The sequence below is a fragment of the Gorilla gorilla genome, chromosome 5 (assembly GCF_029281585.2).
Source record: "Gorilla gorilla gorilla isolate KB3781 chromosome 5, NHGRI_mGorGor1-v2.1_pri, whole genome shotgun sequence".
Lineage (NCBI taxonomy): Eukaryota > Metazoa > Chordata > Mammalia > Primates > Hominidae > Gorilla > Gorilla gorilla.
In genome coordinates this window covers 156,985,786-157,003,999 of record NC_073229.2, presented here as the reverse complement: position 1 = coordinate 157,003,999, position 18,214 = coordinate 156,985,786, and the positions used below count along the sequence as shown (strand labels likewise).

The 18,214-nt window shown below is 41.0% G+C and overlaps 1 protein-coding gene across 3 annotated transcripts in view; it reads left to right on the top strand.

Annotated features, from left to right (window-relative positions):
- The window catches only part of SLC18B1 (solute carrier family 18 member B1), a 45,099-nt gene that overhangs the window by 12,345 nt on the left and 14,540 nt on the right, over positions 1-18,214 (top strand). The window contains exons 4-10 of one of the 3 annotated variants that reach the window (XM_031012537.3): positions 1,531-1,877; positions 3,136-3,491; positions 4,780-4,919; positions 11,648-11,743; positions 12,083-12,156; positions 14,344-14,491; positions 17,847-18,003. In XM_031012537.3, the coding sequence (XP_030868397.2) occupies positions 3,449-3,491; positions 4,780-4,919; positions 11,648-11,743; positions 12,083-12,156; positions 14,344-14,491; positions 17,847-18,003 (658 nt within the window). In that variant the 5' untranslated portion in view covers positions 1,531-1,877; positions 3,136-3,448. Of the gene's footprint in view, positions 1-1,530; positions 3,492-4,779; positions 4,920-11,056; positions 11,135-11,647; positions 11,744-12,082; positions 12,157-14,343; positions 14,492-17,846; positions 18,004-18,214 lie in introns of those variants that run through there. The other 2 variants (XM_063707879.1, XM_055391446.2) reach the window with 2 other exon arrangements.

Below are 18,214 nucleotides of genomic sequence, written 5' to 3'. Positions count from 1 at the left end.
GCAGATGTGACTAAATTGGAGAACTTGAGATGATGAGATTATCCTGGATTACCCAGGTGGGCCCTAAATTCATTCAAAATATCCTTACAAGAGACTGACAAACGAAGATTACACACAGAAAAGAAGAGGCACAGTGATCACAGAAACAGAGATTACAGTGATGTGGCACAAAATGCCAATAGTCACTAGAAGCTTCAAGGGGCAAGAAACAGACTCTTCCCTAGAGCCTCTAGAGGGAACATGATCCTGCTGACACCTTGATTTTGGCTCAGTGAAACTGATGTTGAACTTCTGGCTTTGAGGACCTTGTTTTAAGCTATCAAATTTGTGGTGATTTGTACAGCAGCCCCAGAAAACTAACACAATAATATATTTGATTATAAAACTGATGATCTGAAGGGAGAATGAGAGGTAGAGATTAGAAGAAGAGCGGAGGATAGGGATATGAATAGCCTTTATGTAAATTAAAAGTAGATGGACACATGAGAACATAGATTTTTTTTGAGAACATAAAGAACAAGATTTGCATTAAACATGCAAGAATTATTGCAAATGGGGAGAGGAATGAGAATGGAGATACAAGGAAATAGATGGCAACAGAAATGAAACATTCAGTTGGCAAGATACAGTTGGCAAGATTCAGTTGGCAAAAATTCAGATGGCAAGATACAGTTAGGGATACTTCCTATAAGATGGAGGAAAAAAAAGAAAAAATAATAACTAGCCAGGTGTGGTGGCACAGGCCTATAGTCCCACCTACTCGGGAGGCTGAGGTGGGAGGATCAGTTGAGCCCAGGAATTTGAGGTTGCAGTGAGCCATTATAGTGTCATGGTAGCTTGGGAAACAGAGTGAGACCCTGTCTAAAAATAAAATAAAATAAAAGAAAGAAGAAAAAGAGAAATAAGTAAAAGGACCAGTTTGGGTGTCCCAACATCCACATAAAGTGCAGTCCAGAAAGAAAATAAAAGAGGAAATGTAATCATCAAAGAAATCATTCAAGAAAATTTCCTTCTACAGATTGATGTTAGATTGAAGAGAAAGCATAGAGTTAAGTGAGATTGGAGAAGCTGTCAGGGGTTAGATCATAAAGATTTCATAAGGCTACTTTAGGGAACATTTGCTAGATTGGAACTTTCTTTTCTTTTCTTTTCTTTTTTTTTTTTTTGAGATGGAGTTTCACTCTTGTTGCCCAGGCTGGAGCACAATGGTGTTGTCTTGGCTCACCACAACCTCTGCCTCCTAGGTTCAAGCGATTCTCCTGCCTCAGCTTCCCGAGTAGCTGGGACTACAGGCATGCGCCACCATGCCCAGCTAATTTTGTATTTTTAGTAGAGACAGGGTTTCTCCATGTTGGTCAGCCTGGTCTCAAACTCTCGACCTCAGGTGATTTGCCTGCCTCGGCCTCCCAAAGTGCTGGGATTACAGGCGTGAGCCACAGCACCTGGCTTAGAGTGGAACTTTCTGTTCAGAGTGGTTCTCTAGGTTCTCCTTTACAACTCGCCCACTGGGGAATTTTTTTTTTTTTTCAGATGGAGTCTAGCTCGGTTGCCCAGGCTGGAGTGCAATGGCATGATCTCTGCTCACTGCAACCTCTGCCTCCCAGGTTCAAGCGATTCTCCTGCCTCAGTCTCCTGAGTAGCTGGGTGCCATCATGCCCAGCTAATTTTTGTATTTTTGTAGAGACAGGGTTTCACCATGTTGGTCAGGCTGGTCTCGAACTTCTGACCTCGTGACCCGCCCACCTCGGCCTCCCAAAGTGCTGGGATTACAGGCGTGAGCCACCGCGCCCGGCCCTCACTGGGGAGTTTTTACATAACCTTCAAGAACCAAGGTAACATCACTTCCTCAGGAAGTCATCCAGGACCCATTTGCCAAAGTAAATGGTTCTTCCAATGTGTTTGTATACAACCGATTGCATTATAGTAGATTATTAATTAGTGTGAATTTCATCTGCTAGAAAGTGTGCTACTTGAGGGCAGAGTCTGGATGGGGCTCATTCCTCTTTAAATTCATAATGTCTGGCAAAAAGTGGTAACTCAGTCTTTTGTTTTGCTTTGGCTTCAAAACAAGAATTTCCCAGTCCTTAAACTTTATTTATTTATTTGAGACGGAGTTTCGCTTTTTCACCCAGGCTGGAATGAGGTGGCACAGTAATTACAAACTTACTATCAGCCATCCTGTGTATTGGAACTGACCTTGTACAGCGGATCTGAGGCAGATTCTCAGTCGATAAAGCTACCCTCACACAATTCTTTTGGATCTTGGCTCACTGTAACCTCCGCCTCCCAGGTTCAAACGATTCTCCTGCCTCAGCCTCCCGAGTAGCTGGGATTACAGGTGCCTGCCACCAGGCCCGCTAATTTTTTTGTATTTTTATAGTAGAGACAGGGTTTCACCATGTTGGCCAGGCTGGTCTAGAACTCCTGACCTCAGGTGAGCTGCCCACCTCGGCCTCCCAAACTGCTGGGATTACAGGCATGAGCCACCATGCCCAGCCAGTCCTCGAGCTTTAACACTTCCCAAATAGTAAATACGGTGAAAATAAGTGAAACCTATTTTTTATGCAAGAAAACTGTGAGTGTGAGAGTAAGGTAGCAGCCATCATGTTCATGTGCTAGCTACTAACACACTTTATCGCCAATGCTCACAGCCGCCCTACGAGATAAACATTATAATCTCAGTTGTACAGGTAGAGAAACTGACCTTGTCATCCAAAGTTACACACAGCCAGCAAGTGCCCTGGCTTGAATCCCTGGCACCTGCCTCCAGAGGTCGCACTCCTAGTCACTTCACCATGCTTCCTCGATATTCATTAGTATTCTTGCAAATATTTTTCGACTCCAGGTGCTTCACATAGGTTAATTCATTTCCGGTTCAATAGTGTCTGGCTTCAGTAATTACGAACACTACCGCATTTACCCACTGTGAAAAATAATTCACTCTTTCAAAGTTCCTGTATAACCTAATTTTCTAATTCACTTTTGTGTCTTTCAGTTGAGGTACTCCCTACCTTTTCTGTGTCTACATAAGCTTCCTTTCTTTCGTTTCGTAGGAATAAATTGAACTTATTTTAAGATCGAGGGGGGTACAGCTGTATGGAATATAGACTCATCTTTTTTCACTCTCTGTCACAGAATGAAAAAGGACACCATGATATAGCAGCTGAGGTGGTGGATTAAGATAATTGGGGTGGGGGGGTGTGCAAAAAAAAAAAAAAAAGGAGCCTTGCTCCACCCCTGACCCGCCCCCGGCCGCCTCCCGGGGACTCAGTCCTGGAAGGCTTTGCGGATCTCCGGGCCGGGCGGATCGCTGCGCGCAGGGAGTCGGGGATGCCAGGTTCCAGCTGAACAGCGGCCGCCCGCCAGAGTGCCAGTGGCTCCTTGGAGGTCGAGTCCAAGGACGTGGCTTGAAGCCGGGAGCTGGGGCGCCGGAGTCCACGCACCGGGGATGGAGGCGCCGGGTGACCTGGAGGGACCACGCGCACCAGGAGGTGACCATGAATTGCGTGGCCGGGAGCCCGGAGACCAGCGGCGGCTTCCGGAGTGTCTCTTTAGCAACGATTGAATTGCTTATAGCTTGATCTGTTTCCGAGAGATTGGAAAAGGCTGGGGCCTGATCGTGGGGTTCGGGCCAGCGTTTCTTTTCTCTCTGGACCGGGTAAAGTTCCAGGATTGGATATGTGTCACGGTTTCTAATGACTTTCTAACCTATACCTCTGCTTTTAAGTACTGTGTGTTTAATGCATTCAAATAAGTATGCCATTAGGCAAATGTAAAACGTTACCTTTCAAGTACCCATTGTTGTTGCCTTTCTTTTTAACTTTCATTTCCCTTTCTCATCTACTACAAACATTTTACAAAGATTCGTAAGACTTCCTCATGTTGCACTGATTTTTTTTTTTTCTTCTGGACTGCAATGGCAACCTCTGACAAATAGAGCAAAGCAAATGTATTTTTCTTAAGTTTTTCCTAAAAACAATTTAATTTATAAATGGCTGATGGATTTGCTTGGATATTTGGAACTCAGTAATTGATTTCGTGGTTTTAGATGACAATTTAGCCCTGGAAATAAGTGTTAAATTAACTGATGTAAAAGACCAGTAATTAGGGTAAGAAAAAAAGTATTTATTTATGAATTTGTGGGACTTGTCTATCCAGAAGCATACCGTTGTAAATATTAATTCACCAGCTGAATGATTTAGCTTGTTTTCTCCTACTTACACTTCATTTGACTTCAATACTGCCTTAGAAATCTTTGTTTTTTGTTGTTGTTGTTTGTTTGTTTGTTTTGTTTTGCTTTTTTGAGACGGAGTCTCTCTCTGTAGCCCAGGCTGGAGTGCAGTGGTGCGATCTCGGCTCACTGCAAGCTCCGCCTCCCGGGTTCACGCCATTCTTTTGCCTCAGCCTCCCGAGTAGCTGGGATACAGGCGCCCGCCACCATGCCCAGCTAATTTTTTGTATTTTTAGTAGAGACGGGGTTTCACCGTGTTAGCCAGGATGGTCTCGATCTCCTGACCTCGTGAGCCGCCTGCCTCGGCCTCCCAAAGTGCTGGGATTACAGGCGTGAGCCACCGCGCCCAGCCGAAAGCAGTACGTTTTCAAAACGGCAGTAATGTACAAGGATTGTGTTCTATTTGATCAAATGTGCTAAATTCAAAATAGCCCTAAGCTCAGCAAATGATATCTTCAGAGTGCAACATATGTGCACAGAAATCACATTTGTGTACTTTAATCAGTAGTCTCAATTATATGCCTAATTGCTGCATGTTTGCATTCAAGGTGATGATCCTGCAGGAAGTGCAGGAGAGACCCCCGGGTGGCTTTCGAGAGAACAGGTTTTTGTACTGATATCGGCAGCTTCGGTGAACTTAGGTTCCATGATGTGCTATTCTATACTTGGACCCTTTTTCCCCAAAGAGGTAAGACATTTTTAAATCCTTAGGACCTCTGTTTTTTTGTTTGTTTGTTTTTTAAAAGCCTTTTGAATTGTTTTATTTTATAGTATATAAAATGTAAAAATCTGCATATAGGACAGATGGTGTATAGAACTCCAGCCAATAGAATACTTCTTATAGAATGCTTGATACCAGGAAAAAAAATCCAGTCAAAAAGAACATCTTCTTGGGAGGTAATTCACCTAAAAGTAGTTGATCTTCTGAGAATTCCTTTGCTTACCATGGAGTCTGATTAATCTTTATTTGGTTTCTGCAACTGAAAAAAAGGAGTGCACTGAATAACTGAGATTCAAATGTTACTGCAATAGGTCTGTGTTAAGACAGTAACTATTTTCTCGAGGTTTTATTCACATTTTAGAATTAGGACGTTTTGATTCCCGACCCCCCTTCCTTTTTTTTTTTTTTTTTCTTTCGAGACAGGGTTTCACTCTTGTTGCCCAGGCTGGAGTGCAATGTTGTGATCTTGGCTCACTGCAACCTCTGCCTCCCGGGTTCAATTGATTCTCCTGCCTCAGCCTCCCGAGTAGCTGGGATTACAGGCGCCTACCACCACGTCCGGGTAATTTTTTTTTTTGAGATGGAGTCTCGCACTCTCGCCCAGGCTGGAGTGCAGTGGCGCGATCTCGGCTCACTGCAAGCTCCACCTCCTGAGTTCACGCCATTCTCCTGCCTCAGACTCCCAAGTAGCTGGGACTACAGGTGCCCGCCACCAAGCCCAGCTAATTTTTTTTTTTTTTGTATTGTTTTAGTAGAGACGGGGTTTCACCGTGTTAGCCAGGATGGTCTCCATCTCCTGACCTCATGATCTGCCCGCCTCCGCCTCCCGAAGTGCTGGGATTACAGGCGTGAGTCACTGTGCCCCGCTGAATTTTTGTATTTTTAGTAGAGACAGGTTTTTGCCATGTTGGGCAGGCTGGCCTGGATCTTCTGACCTCAGGTGATCTGCTCACCTTGGCTTCCCAAAGTGCTGGGATAACAGGCGTGAGCCAACACGCCCAGCCCCAGCCCCGCTCCATATTCCCTCTTTTGACTTTAATTTCTTATGGACTCTAGCGGCAATGTTTATGCAAGGGAGGAATTCTGATTAATAGGGCCTATTCCTTCTAGGCATAGCCCTTTATATGGTGTTAAGATTTATAGCTGATGACACAGATTCAAAGATAATAATCCCTAGAAAGTCCAACTGGATTCTAGACGTCAATAGGATATAGTATGAAATGAATATGACTGGCTTGGAGTGCAGACAACATATCCATGTGTTTTATTTTGTGCTTTTTGCCAAATCCTTGGCTCACAGTGCAGTGGCAGCTTGTTAGTCCTCCAACTGCCTTTTTAACATGTAGTCCTTCGTTCTGTGTGCTACAAAAGAAGATAAAGTGGCTTCTCTCCTAAAGGAACAATATTGCCATGTACCCATACAGTGCTGTCTGGCTTCTAGTACACATTACCCCTTATTTATCCGTTTAATCCCCGCAACAACCTCATACAGAATCTTGAGAATCTCAGCATGTTGCAAATGAAGAAACGGTCTCAGAAGTTGTGACTTGCCCAATTCAGTTCTATTAACTAGAGGTTTAATGAGTCCCTTCTCTAGAGCAGGCTAAGCATGGGATGTGTTAGGGTAGTATAAAAAAATAAGGGAAATGGCTGTCTCTTGTCTGCCCTTCGGGAGTGAAAAAATATGGGAAAAAAAAAGGTTCCAGTGGTTTGGATATCCCTTAAGAAAAGGATGTCCAGAATGTTATAAGACTGTTTTTTTTTCTTTTTTTAAATTATTTTCTTCTGGCTTCCCTCTGTCCATACTAATGTTATGAGACCCTAGAAAGAAGAATGGTTAATTCTGCCATACATGGAGTGCGGGTAGCAGAAGAAAGGGCGGTACTGAAAGGAACTTTCAGGCTAAATCTCAGTTGGGGCTTTTTTTTTTTTTTTTTTTTTTTTTGATACAGGGTTTCACTCTGTCATCGAGGCTGAAAGTACAGTGGCATGATCTGAGTTCACTGCTGCCTCAACTTCCCAGGCTCAAGAGATCCTTTCGCCTCAGCCCCCTGAGGAGCTGGGGCACAGGCATGTGCCACCATGCCTAGTTATTTTTTTCTATTTTTATTAGAGATGGGGTTTCACCATGTTGCCCAGGCTGATGTTGAACTCCTGAGCTCAAGCAATCCGTCCACCATGTTGGCCAGGCCTCTCAAATGCTGGGATTACAGGTGTGAGCCACCGCACCTGGCCTAAGGTGGGTCCTAAGAAGTGTTAATTCTTATGGTGAACAACAGAGATGGAGGTGTTCTAGGTATAGTCACAGGAAGAGCAGAGTGAATGGCATGTTCCTGGGGAACAACAGACAGCTTCTTGATGTGGCTTGAGCCTGGGGTGAAGTGAGGTCTAATAGGAGACAGTGGATCTGAGGAGGCAGGCCTAAGATAGAAAGGAAGGGCACTTGTCAAGGACTTAGTCAGTGGGCAGTCATCAGAGGTGTTTGAGCAAGAAAGAGCAGTCTGGCCAGACTTGGGATTTTTAAATAATAATAATAATAATAATAATAATAATAATAATAATGCCAGGCATGGTGGCTCACGCCTGTAATCCCAGCACTTTGGGAGGCTGAGGTGGGAGGATCACCTGAGGTCAGGAGTTCGAGACCAGCCTGGCCAACATGGTGAAACCCTGTCTGTACTAAAAATACAAAAATTAGCCAGGCAAGGTGGCACGTGACTGTAGTCCCAGCTACTCAGGAGGCTGAGACAGGAGAATTGCTTGAACCCAGGAGGTGGAGGTTGCAGCGAGCCGAGATCGCCCCACTGCACTCTAGCCTGGGCAACAGAGTGAGACTCCATCTCAAAAAAAATTAAAAAAGGAAATAATAAGAGCCTGTGGAATTGAGATGGAGAAGAATTGGAGTGAGTGAATCAACCAGTGAGAAGGGCATTTCCTAGCTCAGATGGAACTCAGTGAGTGCAACTAATGTTAGTTTCCTCTAAGTGAATAGGGACAAAGGAAAACCAGGCTGTGGGTGTGTGCTTTTTAAGTTTTCGATTGAGTTTTTTGCTTATAGGAAATGTTGACCAAAGAAAAAAGTCAAGCTTTTAAAGAATTAAAGTTCATTTTATTCAGAAGTCTTACCGAGGACTACAGGCTGAGTATTTCAGTTCACAGTTCATGTACAGGTAGTAGAGACTCAGTACATGCACGGTCACATCAAAGTTTGGGTGTAAGAGTACATCTGGTTATAGATTATGAATGTACCTTTGGTAATAGTTTATAAACGCATAATCACAACCCTGTTAGATGTTATCTTATGTGTAGGAAAAGGAAAGGCTGGGGGCATTTATCATTTAAGGAATGTAGTAGCTCAGGCAAGAGATGTGGGGGACCATGTGCTCTATCCTGCTCTGTCTTCAACTCATCCCTCCCAAGAGTTGCATGTTGTCACAGAGTCAGGGGTTTTATAACATTATGCTGGCAAGCAGAAGTAAGCAAAATGTGACTTGTTACATTTGTTACTTATGTCTCGCCTCGCAGAGGGAAGGCTGAAAGAAAGGAGATAGAGGCAGGAGAGAGAACGTTCTAACTTTAAAAGCTGTAAATATGAAGAGAAGGCTTTGATTTTTCATTTCTGGTTAAAATCTTGTGGTCAACAAATGCATTGGTGAAGCCTCACCCTTCCTCCTGCATGTCCTGCCATTTTTCTTATTAGCTAAGCTAACTGGGCAAAGGAAAAACAGTGCCTTTCTTAAATTATGGTGTGGGATTCCTACTTCTATTCATCATTTTTCTTGCCACCCTCATCTTTTGTCAGAGGACCAGAAATTGCTTATTTATTTATTTGTTTATTGAGACAGAGCCTCATTCCATCATGCCCAGGCTGGAGTGCTACGGCATCATCTCAGCTTATTGCAACCTCCGCCTCCTGAGTTCAAACAATTCTCCCGCCTCAGTCTCCCAAGTAGCTGGGATTACAGGCGCACATCACCACACCCAGCTAATTTTTTTGTATTTTTAGTAGAGACGGGATTTCACCATATTGGCCAGGCTGGTCTCGAACTCCTGACCTCAGGGGATCCGCCCGCCTTGGCCTCCTAAATTGCTGGAATTACAGGAGTGAGCCACTGTGCCCGGCCTAGAAATTGCTTTTAATAGCTGTTTTTGCTTTCCTAATGTGAAGCAGGATCCATGTTCCAAAAAATGACATTCAGCTGCTGATGTAGCATGTGGTTCTAGCACATCCTGTGTCAGCATTCCATTTCCACAGCGAATATGGGAACATGCACATGATGGAAACTGTAGTGGCTCATGACCTGTAACCTTTGCTAGTTCCTGTCCTCATCTATAAATGAGGCCAGCTAAAAATGTATCCTTTATTTAATTTAATTGTTGTTAGATACCATGTAAAACGGCACTTAATAAAGAGATTCTGGCTCATAATGAGGGTCTAATAAGTATTAATTGCTATAGGCATTATATATTTTCTGCTAGATTCTAAATTAAATACTTATCAGAACTATTAAGCAAAGAACATTGATAATGCAACTTGACTAATGAATGTCCTTCCTTCCTTCCTTCTTTCCTTCTTTCTCTTTCTTTCCTTCTCTGCTTTCTTTCTTTCTTTTTCCCTTTCTTTCTTTCTTTCCTTCCTTCCTTCCTTCCTTCCTTCCTTCCTTCCTTCCTTCCTTCCTTCCTTCCTTCCTTCCTTCCTTCCTTCTTTCTTTCTTTCTTTCTTTCTTTCTTTCTTTCTTTCTTTCTTTCTTTCTTTCTTTTATTTGAGACAGTGTCTTGCTCTGTCACCCAGGCTGGAGTGCAGTAGCACAATCTTGGCTCACTGCAACCTCTGACTCCTGGGTTCAAGTGATTGTCCTGCCTCAGTCTCCCGAGTAGCTGGGATTACAGGCACGTGCTACCACACCTGGCTAATTTTCGTATTTTTAGTAGAGACGGGGTTTTGCCATGTTGGCCAGGCTGGTCTCAGACTCCTGACCTCAAGTGATCCTCCTGCCTCAGCTTCCCAAAGTGCTGGGATTACAGGCGTGAGCCCCCATGCCCGGCACGAATATTTTTCTTATGCCTTAATTGACTCCTTTCACAACACTTTCTTTTTGAGGAACCTGACCCGTGTGTAGTAGAAATGTAGACCTCATGTTCCAGTCGACATACAGCATAACCATTTGTTACAGTGCCATTAAAGGTATTTTAATGAACTCTCTGTTGTATCCACACCATTATTTCCTGTGGTTATTAGTACATGGAAAGGGAATGGCTGGTTACGAAGCCCAAGAATTATGGGCTTAAATCGTGCCCAAGCCATTACCATAGAGCTGTGGGCCCATCCTCTCTGCCCTCACCCACCACCAAGTGCTTAGGGACATTTCTGAGGACTTTTCCTAGAGTAAGAGAGAGGTCCTTCCTAAAATTTAGCTTAGAACAATAGAGTTCACTTCTCTGGCTTCTGTATGGTTTATTTAAAGAGGCATAGTCTGACATGCAAAAAAAAAATCCTTGAAAAAGACAAAGATTGAATGATGATAGTATCTTTACATGGGAAGGGATGGAGAAAATTTTTATCATCAATTGTAGAGAGAAAAGATAAAGAAAGGCAATCATGGTTATAGAGAATGGATGTTGAAGATTGCAAAAGTATGTGAGCATGTGTGCATTTCTGTATTATGAAGTTATTTGCGAAAATCCAAAGCTCTGCCGAAAGGATGGATCTAAACTGGACTCTTCTGACCATAAATATTCACTGCTGGTACAATGCCTCATATATATAAGATGGTCAATATATGACAGTTCGGGCTTTCTCTTTGTAGTATGCTAAGTTGCCAGTCCTATCTTAAAGAAATTAAACTCATATTTTGATTCCTTAAATTTCTATAGCTAGAACCTGATTTAAGGATTTGCAATAGTTCCAGGACTTGACAAAGTTTTTTAAACTTTCTATTTTTATATGTGAATGTAGTTGTGTATCACGGTAGCATTTGAAGTTCAAAAGAAGTAGATTTATGATAAATATTATCTGTAGCAAATTTTAGGAGCTCACTGATAGAGTAGGCTATAAACATTAGTAACTGTAATTGATGGATGATAAACTACCTTGGCTGTTTCAGGAGAACGTAGAATGTCAGGGGAGCATCTCTCACCTGTGTTGTTGACAGGAAGGAAAACTGTCTTCTCCAAACTGTCAGGTAATTGGTATTACTGTCAGAAACAGAGACCTAGATTGATTGGGCCTTGGTCTGACCCATGTGCCCACTCATGGAACTTCCTATTCTTGAGTTTGAAGACTGGCCAGTGTTTTTTGTTTGTTTCCTATAAATGTGATACCCAAAAGGAAGTGTGTCTGAATCAGCTGTTTCCTCAGTCCTGTGACTATGCAATAGAGCCCAAATTTCCTTATCCAAGGCATTTTTTTTGTGTTTGTTTATACACTCTGATTCTGACTTTTGCCACATAAAGCTAACAATTCTTTATAGGTATGGTGAGTGAATTATTTTCATGTAAGAGACTATGGTTTACTATCTAAACTATTAATAGTTTCCCTTCCTTCCCTACCCCATTTATTTTAAAAGAATAATCTTTTTGAAACTGATATATAGATAAAGTTCACAAGAAGATGATGCCCTGATCTATCATTTCCATTTTTTCATACTGATGCTAATTTTTCTTTGAAACTTTGTTTCCGTTTCTATTACTTAAAGGCTGAAAAGAAGGGAGCCAGCAATACAATTATCGGTATGATCTTTGGATGTTTTGCTTTGTTCGAGTTGCTGGCATCCTTGGTATTTGGAAACTATGTAAGTATAAAGTTCATATGCACATCTTAATTTTTAAAAATTATATGATGGATTATTTTAGTTTACTAGTCTAGAATTTGCATTGATAAAGAAATAGCCATCGTTATAGTTTTATAAATTGTGCCACTGTTGACAGTTCCTTCCTCAGAGTTGATTGATTTTTAACTCTTTCCATGTTTTTAAGCAATGAGTACTGTCACCATATTAAAGAATTATTATAATATACTAACTGTACATGTCTTCCCCTATCCTATATTTGCCAATACAGTGGATTTGTTTATATCAATATAGACTTTCAGAAGTCATAAATTTACCACTCTTCTTTGACATTTATTATAGCTTGTACATATTGGAGCAAAATTTATGTTTGTAGCAGGAATGTTTGTCTCAGGAGGAGTTACAATTCTCTTTGGGTAAGTCATTTTCTGATTATATTTGGGAGCTTGAACAGATTTTGTAATGTATCTTCTGTATAAATTGTCAAATACTCTTTAAGTCAATGGTTCCATTTATTGTCTGTCAAACGCATAGCATGTGACTAATGGCAGGAGTTGAGTAAGTAGAGAACAGGGATAAATGGCATTGATTTTAAGGAAACAGGCCTCTGGGGGATCTCCATGATGCTTGCTACTGAACCTATTCATTAGGATTCCTGTGATTGTGAGTGACAGAAACTTAACTCACTTTTCTGAGTCACGGAAACTTACTAGCTTCAGTAAAAAAGTGAATTTCTTTAATAAAGTGTCAACTCAAAAAATATCAGAATACAGATTTGAAACGATGTCACGAGAAATTTTTCTTCTTGTGATTTGAACAAGCCCTCCCCTTTAGGTGGCAAGGGGACCCCTAGCAGCTTCAGTAGAAAGTGCCAGTTTCCTAATAATTCCTATTAGAGTCACAGAATGAAGCCCCGCTGGCCTGACCTTTGCTGAGGGCGGTAGCCATGGGGAAAGAATGTTCTGCTTGGCCAGGCCAGGTCACATGCTCAGTTCAGAGCATGGAACAAAATGGTTTCCCCCATTGCTACTTCCAGAAAAAGGAAAAATGAGTGCCAGAGGCAAAACAGATGTGAAAGTTCCAAATAATATGGAAGAGCTTATATAAGTACATGGGGGAACATAGAGCAATACCAGTATAGTAAGATTATAATGAAGTAAACTGAAGAAAACTGTTACATTAAATGAAATGGGGTTAAAATTTTTTTGGAAGGGTCGTTTATTTTCTTTCTTTATTCCTTTTTTTTTTTTTTTGAAGGTTTCAGTCTGACTACGGGAGAGATCTGAAACTGGGTGCTTTCTTCTTTATAGGTCTTGTCAGAGTGATTCTACATGTTCTTTTTTTTTTTTTTTCTTTTTGAGATGGAGTCTCACTCTATTGCCCAGGCTGGTGTGCAGTGGTGTGATCTCGGCTCACTGCAACCTCCACCTCCCAGGTTCAAGCCACTCTCTTGCCTCAACCTTCCAAATAGCTGGCATTACAGGGGCTCACCACCATGCTTAGCTAATTTTTGCACTTTTTTAGTAGAGATGGGATTTCGCCATGTTGGCCAGGCTGGTCTCGAACTCCTGACCTCAGGGGATACACCCACCTCAGCCTTCCAAAGTGCTAGAATTATAGGCATGAGCCACCACACTCGGCTGATTCTACATATTCTAAAAAGGTTTATTTAGTACTATCATCTGGGGGACCAGTTATATCAGCAGAAAAGGGCAACTAAGCTGTCATTATGACTCAAATTGTTACCAAAAAAAGAAAAAGGTTAATTTCCTCCTACTGAAAAGACAACAAAGCAACTCTTTAAAAAAAATCATATTCTAAAGCAATTTATTATAAAAATTATGGGTGATGTACTATTCTTTTTAGTGAGTACAGTTAAAAAGGAAAAAAAAGAAAACAAGCTTGGCATTTGAGAATTGTCTTATTCCTTTTTAGTGTATTGGACCAAGTTCCAGATGGGCCAGTATTTATTGCTATGTGTTTTCTTTTTCTTTTTTTTTTTTTTCTTTTTCTTTTTTTTGAGACAGAGTCTCACTCTGTCGCCCAGGCTGGGGTGCAGTGGCACGATCTCGGCTCACTGCAAACTGCGCCGCCCAGGTTCATGCCATTCTCCTGCCTCAGCCTCCCGAGTAGCTGGAACTACAGGTGGCCGCTACCACACCTGGCTAATTTTTTGTATTTTTAGTAGAGACGGGGTTTCACCGTGTTGGCCAGGATGGTCTCGATCTCCTGACTTCGTGATTTGCCTGCCTCAGCCTCCCAAAGTGCTGGAATTACAGGCGTGAGCCACCGCGCCCGGCTGATTCTACATATTCCAAAAAGGTTTATTTAGTGCTATTATCTGGGGGACCAGTTATATCAGCAGAAAAGGGTGACTAAGCTGTCATTATGACTCAAATGGTCACCAAAAAAAGAAAAAGGGTAATTTCCTTCTCCTGAAAAGACAACAAAGCAACTCTTTTAAAAAAATAATATTCTAAAGCGGTTTATTCTAAAAACCATGAGTGATGTACTATTCTTTTTAGTGAGTACAGTTAAAAAGGAAAAAAAAAAAAAAAAAGAAAACCAGCTTGGCATTTCAGAATTGTCTTATTCCTTTTTAGTGTATTGGACCGAGTTCCAGATGGGCCAGTATTTATTGCTATGTGTTTTCTAGTGAGAGTAATGGATGCAGTTAGCTTTGCTGCAGCAATGACTGCATCTTCTTCTATCCTGGCAAAGGCTTTTCCAAATAACGTGGCTACGGTATTGGTATGTATTTTAGAAGTATTTCCCACTTTCCTTTGAGTGTAGGCCAAAATATTTGCCCTTCCAAGTTAAAGCTGGGGTCCATTCTTCTATACTTGCATTTCTCTACTCTCTGTATTATTGTTGCCTTTCACCCCGAGTTTGACTAGCAGCAAGCCTGTCAATAAATGTAACATTGGTGTCACTTAGGTGCTCTTCCTGGTTTTAGAATTCCCTGAATGGGCAGTTTGACAGGTAAATGTGGTCCAAATCAGTCGTTCTTTTTACCACTTAAAAAAAAAATTTTTCCTTTGTAGTTTTTTTGCTGTCTCCCCGTAGCCTAGATTGTGGCTGAGCTGCCTGAAGCATTCCTCTGCTTTAGAAAAGAGTTATCCCTAGTGGCAAAATAATCAATTCATACTAAAGGCCTTCTTCCACTTTCCCCAGATTTATGCACGGGATCTTAGAAATCATCTCAAAGTCCTTAAGTGTTTCTGTGCTGTCTGTCTGAGGAGTGCTTTTGCATTTTGACATAAAAATCCAGATCCTGGTAGCATGATATTGACATGCGTTTTTGTGTACTGCCTAGATGCGTATAGACCTGGTATTAGTGACATATCAGATTCTCATCCCATCTCTAGGCAGCTGCCTCTCTGATCCCCAAGAAGGCTTTCCCGTCGTAGCTCTCTCTCTCTCTCTCTGGGCCCACGCACTTCATATCATAGTCGGTATGGCGCCCTTATAGCATGTAATTGTTCTCTTGGACTTCAGAGTCTAATCAGCTTAGTACCGAGGACTCCCTCATTTACTCCTGTAACAATGTAGTTTGAAAATTTTTACCATCAGATAAACCCTTTGTGGTGTAAATAGTCCTTCCCCGCCACCTTTTTTTTTTTTTGGAGGGGGGGATGGAGTCTCGCTCCGTAGCCCAGGCTGGAGTGCAGTGGAGCGATCTCGGCTCACTGCAAGTTCCGCCTCCCGGGTTCACGCTATTCTCTTGCCTCAGCCTCCCGAGTAGCTGGGACTACAGGCGCCCGCCACCACACCCGGCTACATTTTTTTTTGTATTTTTAGTAGAGACGGGGTTTCACCATGTTAGCCAGGATGGTCTCGATCTCCTGACCTCGTGATCCACCTGCCTCAGCCTCCCAAAGTGCTAGGATTACAGGCGTGAGCCACCGTGCCCGGCACGTTCTTCCCACTTTTTATTAAGCATTTATGTATATAGCTGGATAGGTTTATGGTAGGTTCTATTGCCATTTGGCCGGTATACCATTTACATTTCCAGAAAATTTATTTCTCAGAAAGGGCTCAGAAGAACACCCGTCTGTTGATATGCTCATTAAGATAAGGGTTTATGGTTAAGCAAGTTTGGAGAGGGCTGTCTGCTGTCCTCTAACTTAGAGATGCCCAGTTCACATTAATGTCTTCAGACCTTGAAAATCCTGGAGTAGGTATACTTTATTAAATGTTCCACAACTCACTTTAACTATGGAACCATTTTTTTTCTTTCTTTTCTTTTTTCTTTCTTTCTTTCTTTTTTTTTTTTTTTTTTTTTTTGTAGAGACAGGGTCTTGCTGAGTTGCCCAGGCTGGTCTTGAACTCCTGGCCTCAAGCAATCCTCCCACTTTGGCCTTCCAAGGTGGCTGGGATTACAAATGTGAGCCACCACACCTGGCTGTAACTATTTTTTCAAACAAGACTTGTTGGTCTCTTAAAGAGCTGGTATTCTGTGGAACACTCTGGAAAGTGCTACTTAATAAATTCCTATGATAATGGTAACAATCCATTGGATTTTCTGATCAGCAAGAGACACCAGTGTTGCTGTACCAAGTTTCTGTATAAAATTGCAGCCAACAGCTAACACACTAATGTGATAATTGATCTGGATGGCTTTATTGTGATTACAGAATTTCAATGTTCTTTATGAAGTTTTGAAAGTTATTAATGGTATATTTTTATGTACTCTATAAGGTCTGAGGATATAAGGTTGCAAGCCACAGATCTCTGTTTAAGGTCCCTAAAAACTAGATTGATTTAAAATGTTGCAATATCTATAGTGGTAAACCCTTTTTTTCCATAGCATTGTTTTGTTTAACTTTAAACAAAATAATTTTATATGGTACAAAATTCAAAAGTTACAGAAGGGAACATAGAATATAGTAAATATATTCTACATATAACAGTTGCTCAGCCTTTGTATACACATCAGTTGTGCAGGTGCCCAGCCCTCCATCCCCTTAGGGGAAGGCAACAGATATTGCAGGTTTCTTGCAGAGAAATTCCACATATATGTATGTACACACTGACACACACACACACACACACACACACACACACACACACTGAGAGAGAGAGAGAGCACGTGAACAAGAGAGCATGATTTCCCTCCCCCTTTTTTCTTTTCCTTTTTTTTTTTTTTAACTGGACAGGACTATTGCAGTATCCCTCTTTTTTCTTTACACAAATGGTAGCATACCATATGTACCATTCAGCACCTCACTGGTTACACCAACAATGAAATCATCTTGGAGATCTTCCTGTACCTACATATAAGGAGCTTTCTTACTCTTTACTGTTCTTACTGGCTGTATAGTATTTCACTGCGTGGATATAACCTGGTTTACTTACATCGTTGATGAATATTTGGATTATTTTCATCTTTTGCTATTGCAAAACTCTGCTATAGCGCATAAGCTTGTATACATACCATGTCATATCTGCATGTCTAAACTTGCAAGTTAAATTCTTAGAAGTGGAATTCTGGGTCATAAGGTATGTGCCTTAATTTGCCAAATTGCCAAATTGCCAAATTGCCTACCGGTGTTCACTCACTAGCATAGAGTGTTCAATAGGAGATAGGTGAAAATTGGTATCTTGTGGTTCAAATTTGCTCATTTGTTTTAAAAAGTGAGGGTGAACTTCTAAAAGATCTTTGTATTCCATCTATGTGTCAATAGTTTATTTATAGCATTTGCCCATTTTTCTATGGGTTGTTTATCTTTTCCTCATTGTAGCTCTCATGATGTATTTGGGGAATTAGTTCTTTGTCATTTTTTTCTCTGTTCTTCATTTATCTTTTGATTTTTTTATGCATAGTTTTCGTATTTTCATGTAATCAGATTTGTCAATCTTTTTTATCTTCTGTGTTTTATGTCACAATTAGAATACCTTCCTTACAATAACAATTTTTTTAAAACTCCCATATTTTATTTTTCTAATATTTTTATGATTTCAATATGTGCATTTAAATTTTGGGGCCATCTTGGGAGTGTGTGTATGTAAATTATGAAGAAGATAGAAATTTTTTTTAAGATAGTACCATGTTAATTCTTCAAATGAAATATTTAAACTGATTTTTTCTTTTTCTCATTTTAAGGGAAGTCTTGAGACTTTTTCTGGACTGGGGCTGATACTAGGTCCTCCTGTAGGTGGCTTTTTGTATCAATCCTTTGGCTATGAAGTGCCTTTTATTGTTATGGGATGCATCGTTTTGCTGATGGTACCACTCAATATGTATATTTTACCCAATTACGGTAAGTCCACACTTATTACTCATTTTAAGAACCTTAAATATATTTTTATACCTTTGTAAGAGACCAGTTTTACCAGATATTATTTTATATAATCAAAAATAGCTTTTAAAAATAACTGATTCTTTTTTCAGTAATGTAGGCAATTAGTTTATATGAATTTCTGTAAATTACAAATTCTTTCCAACCTTTAGAGCTAGCAAATATTTAATTT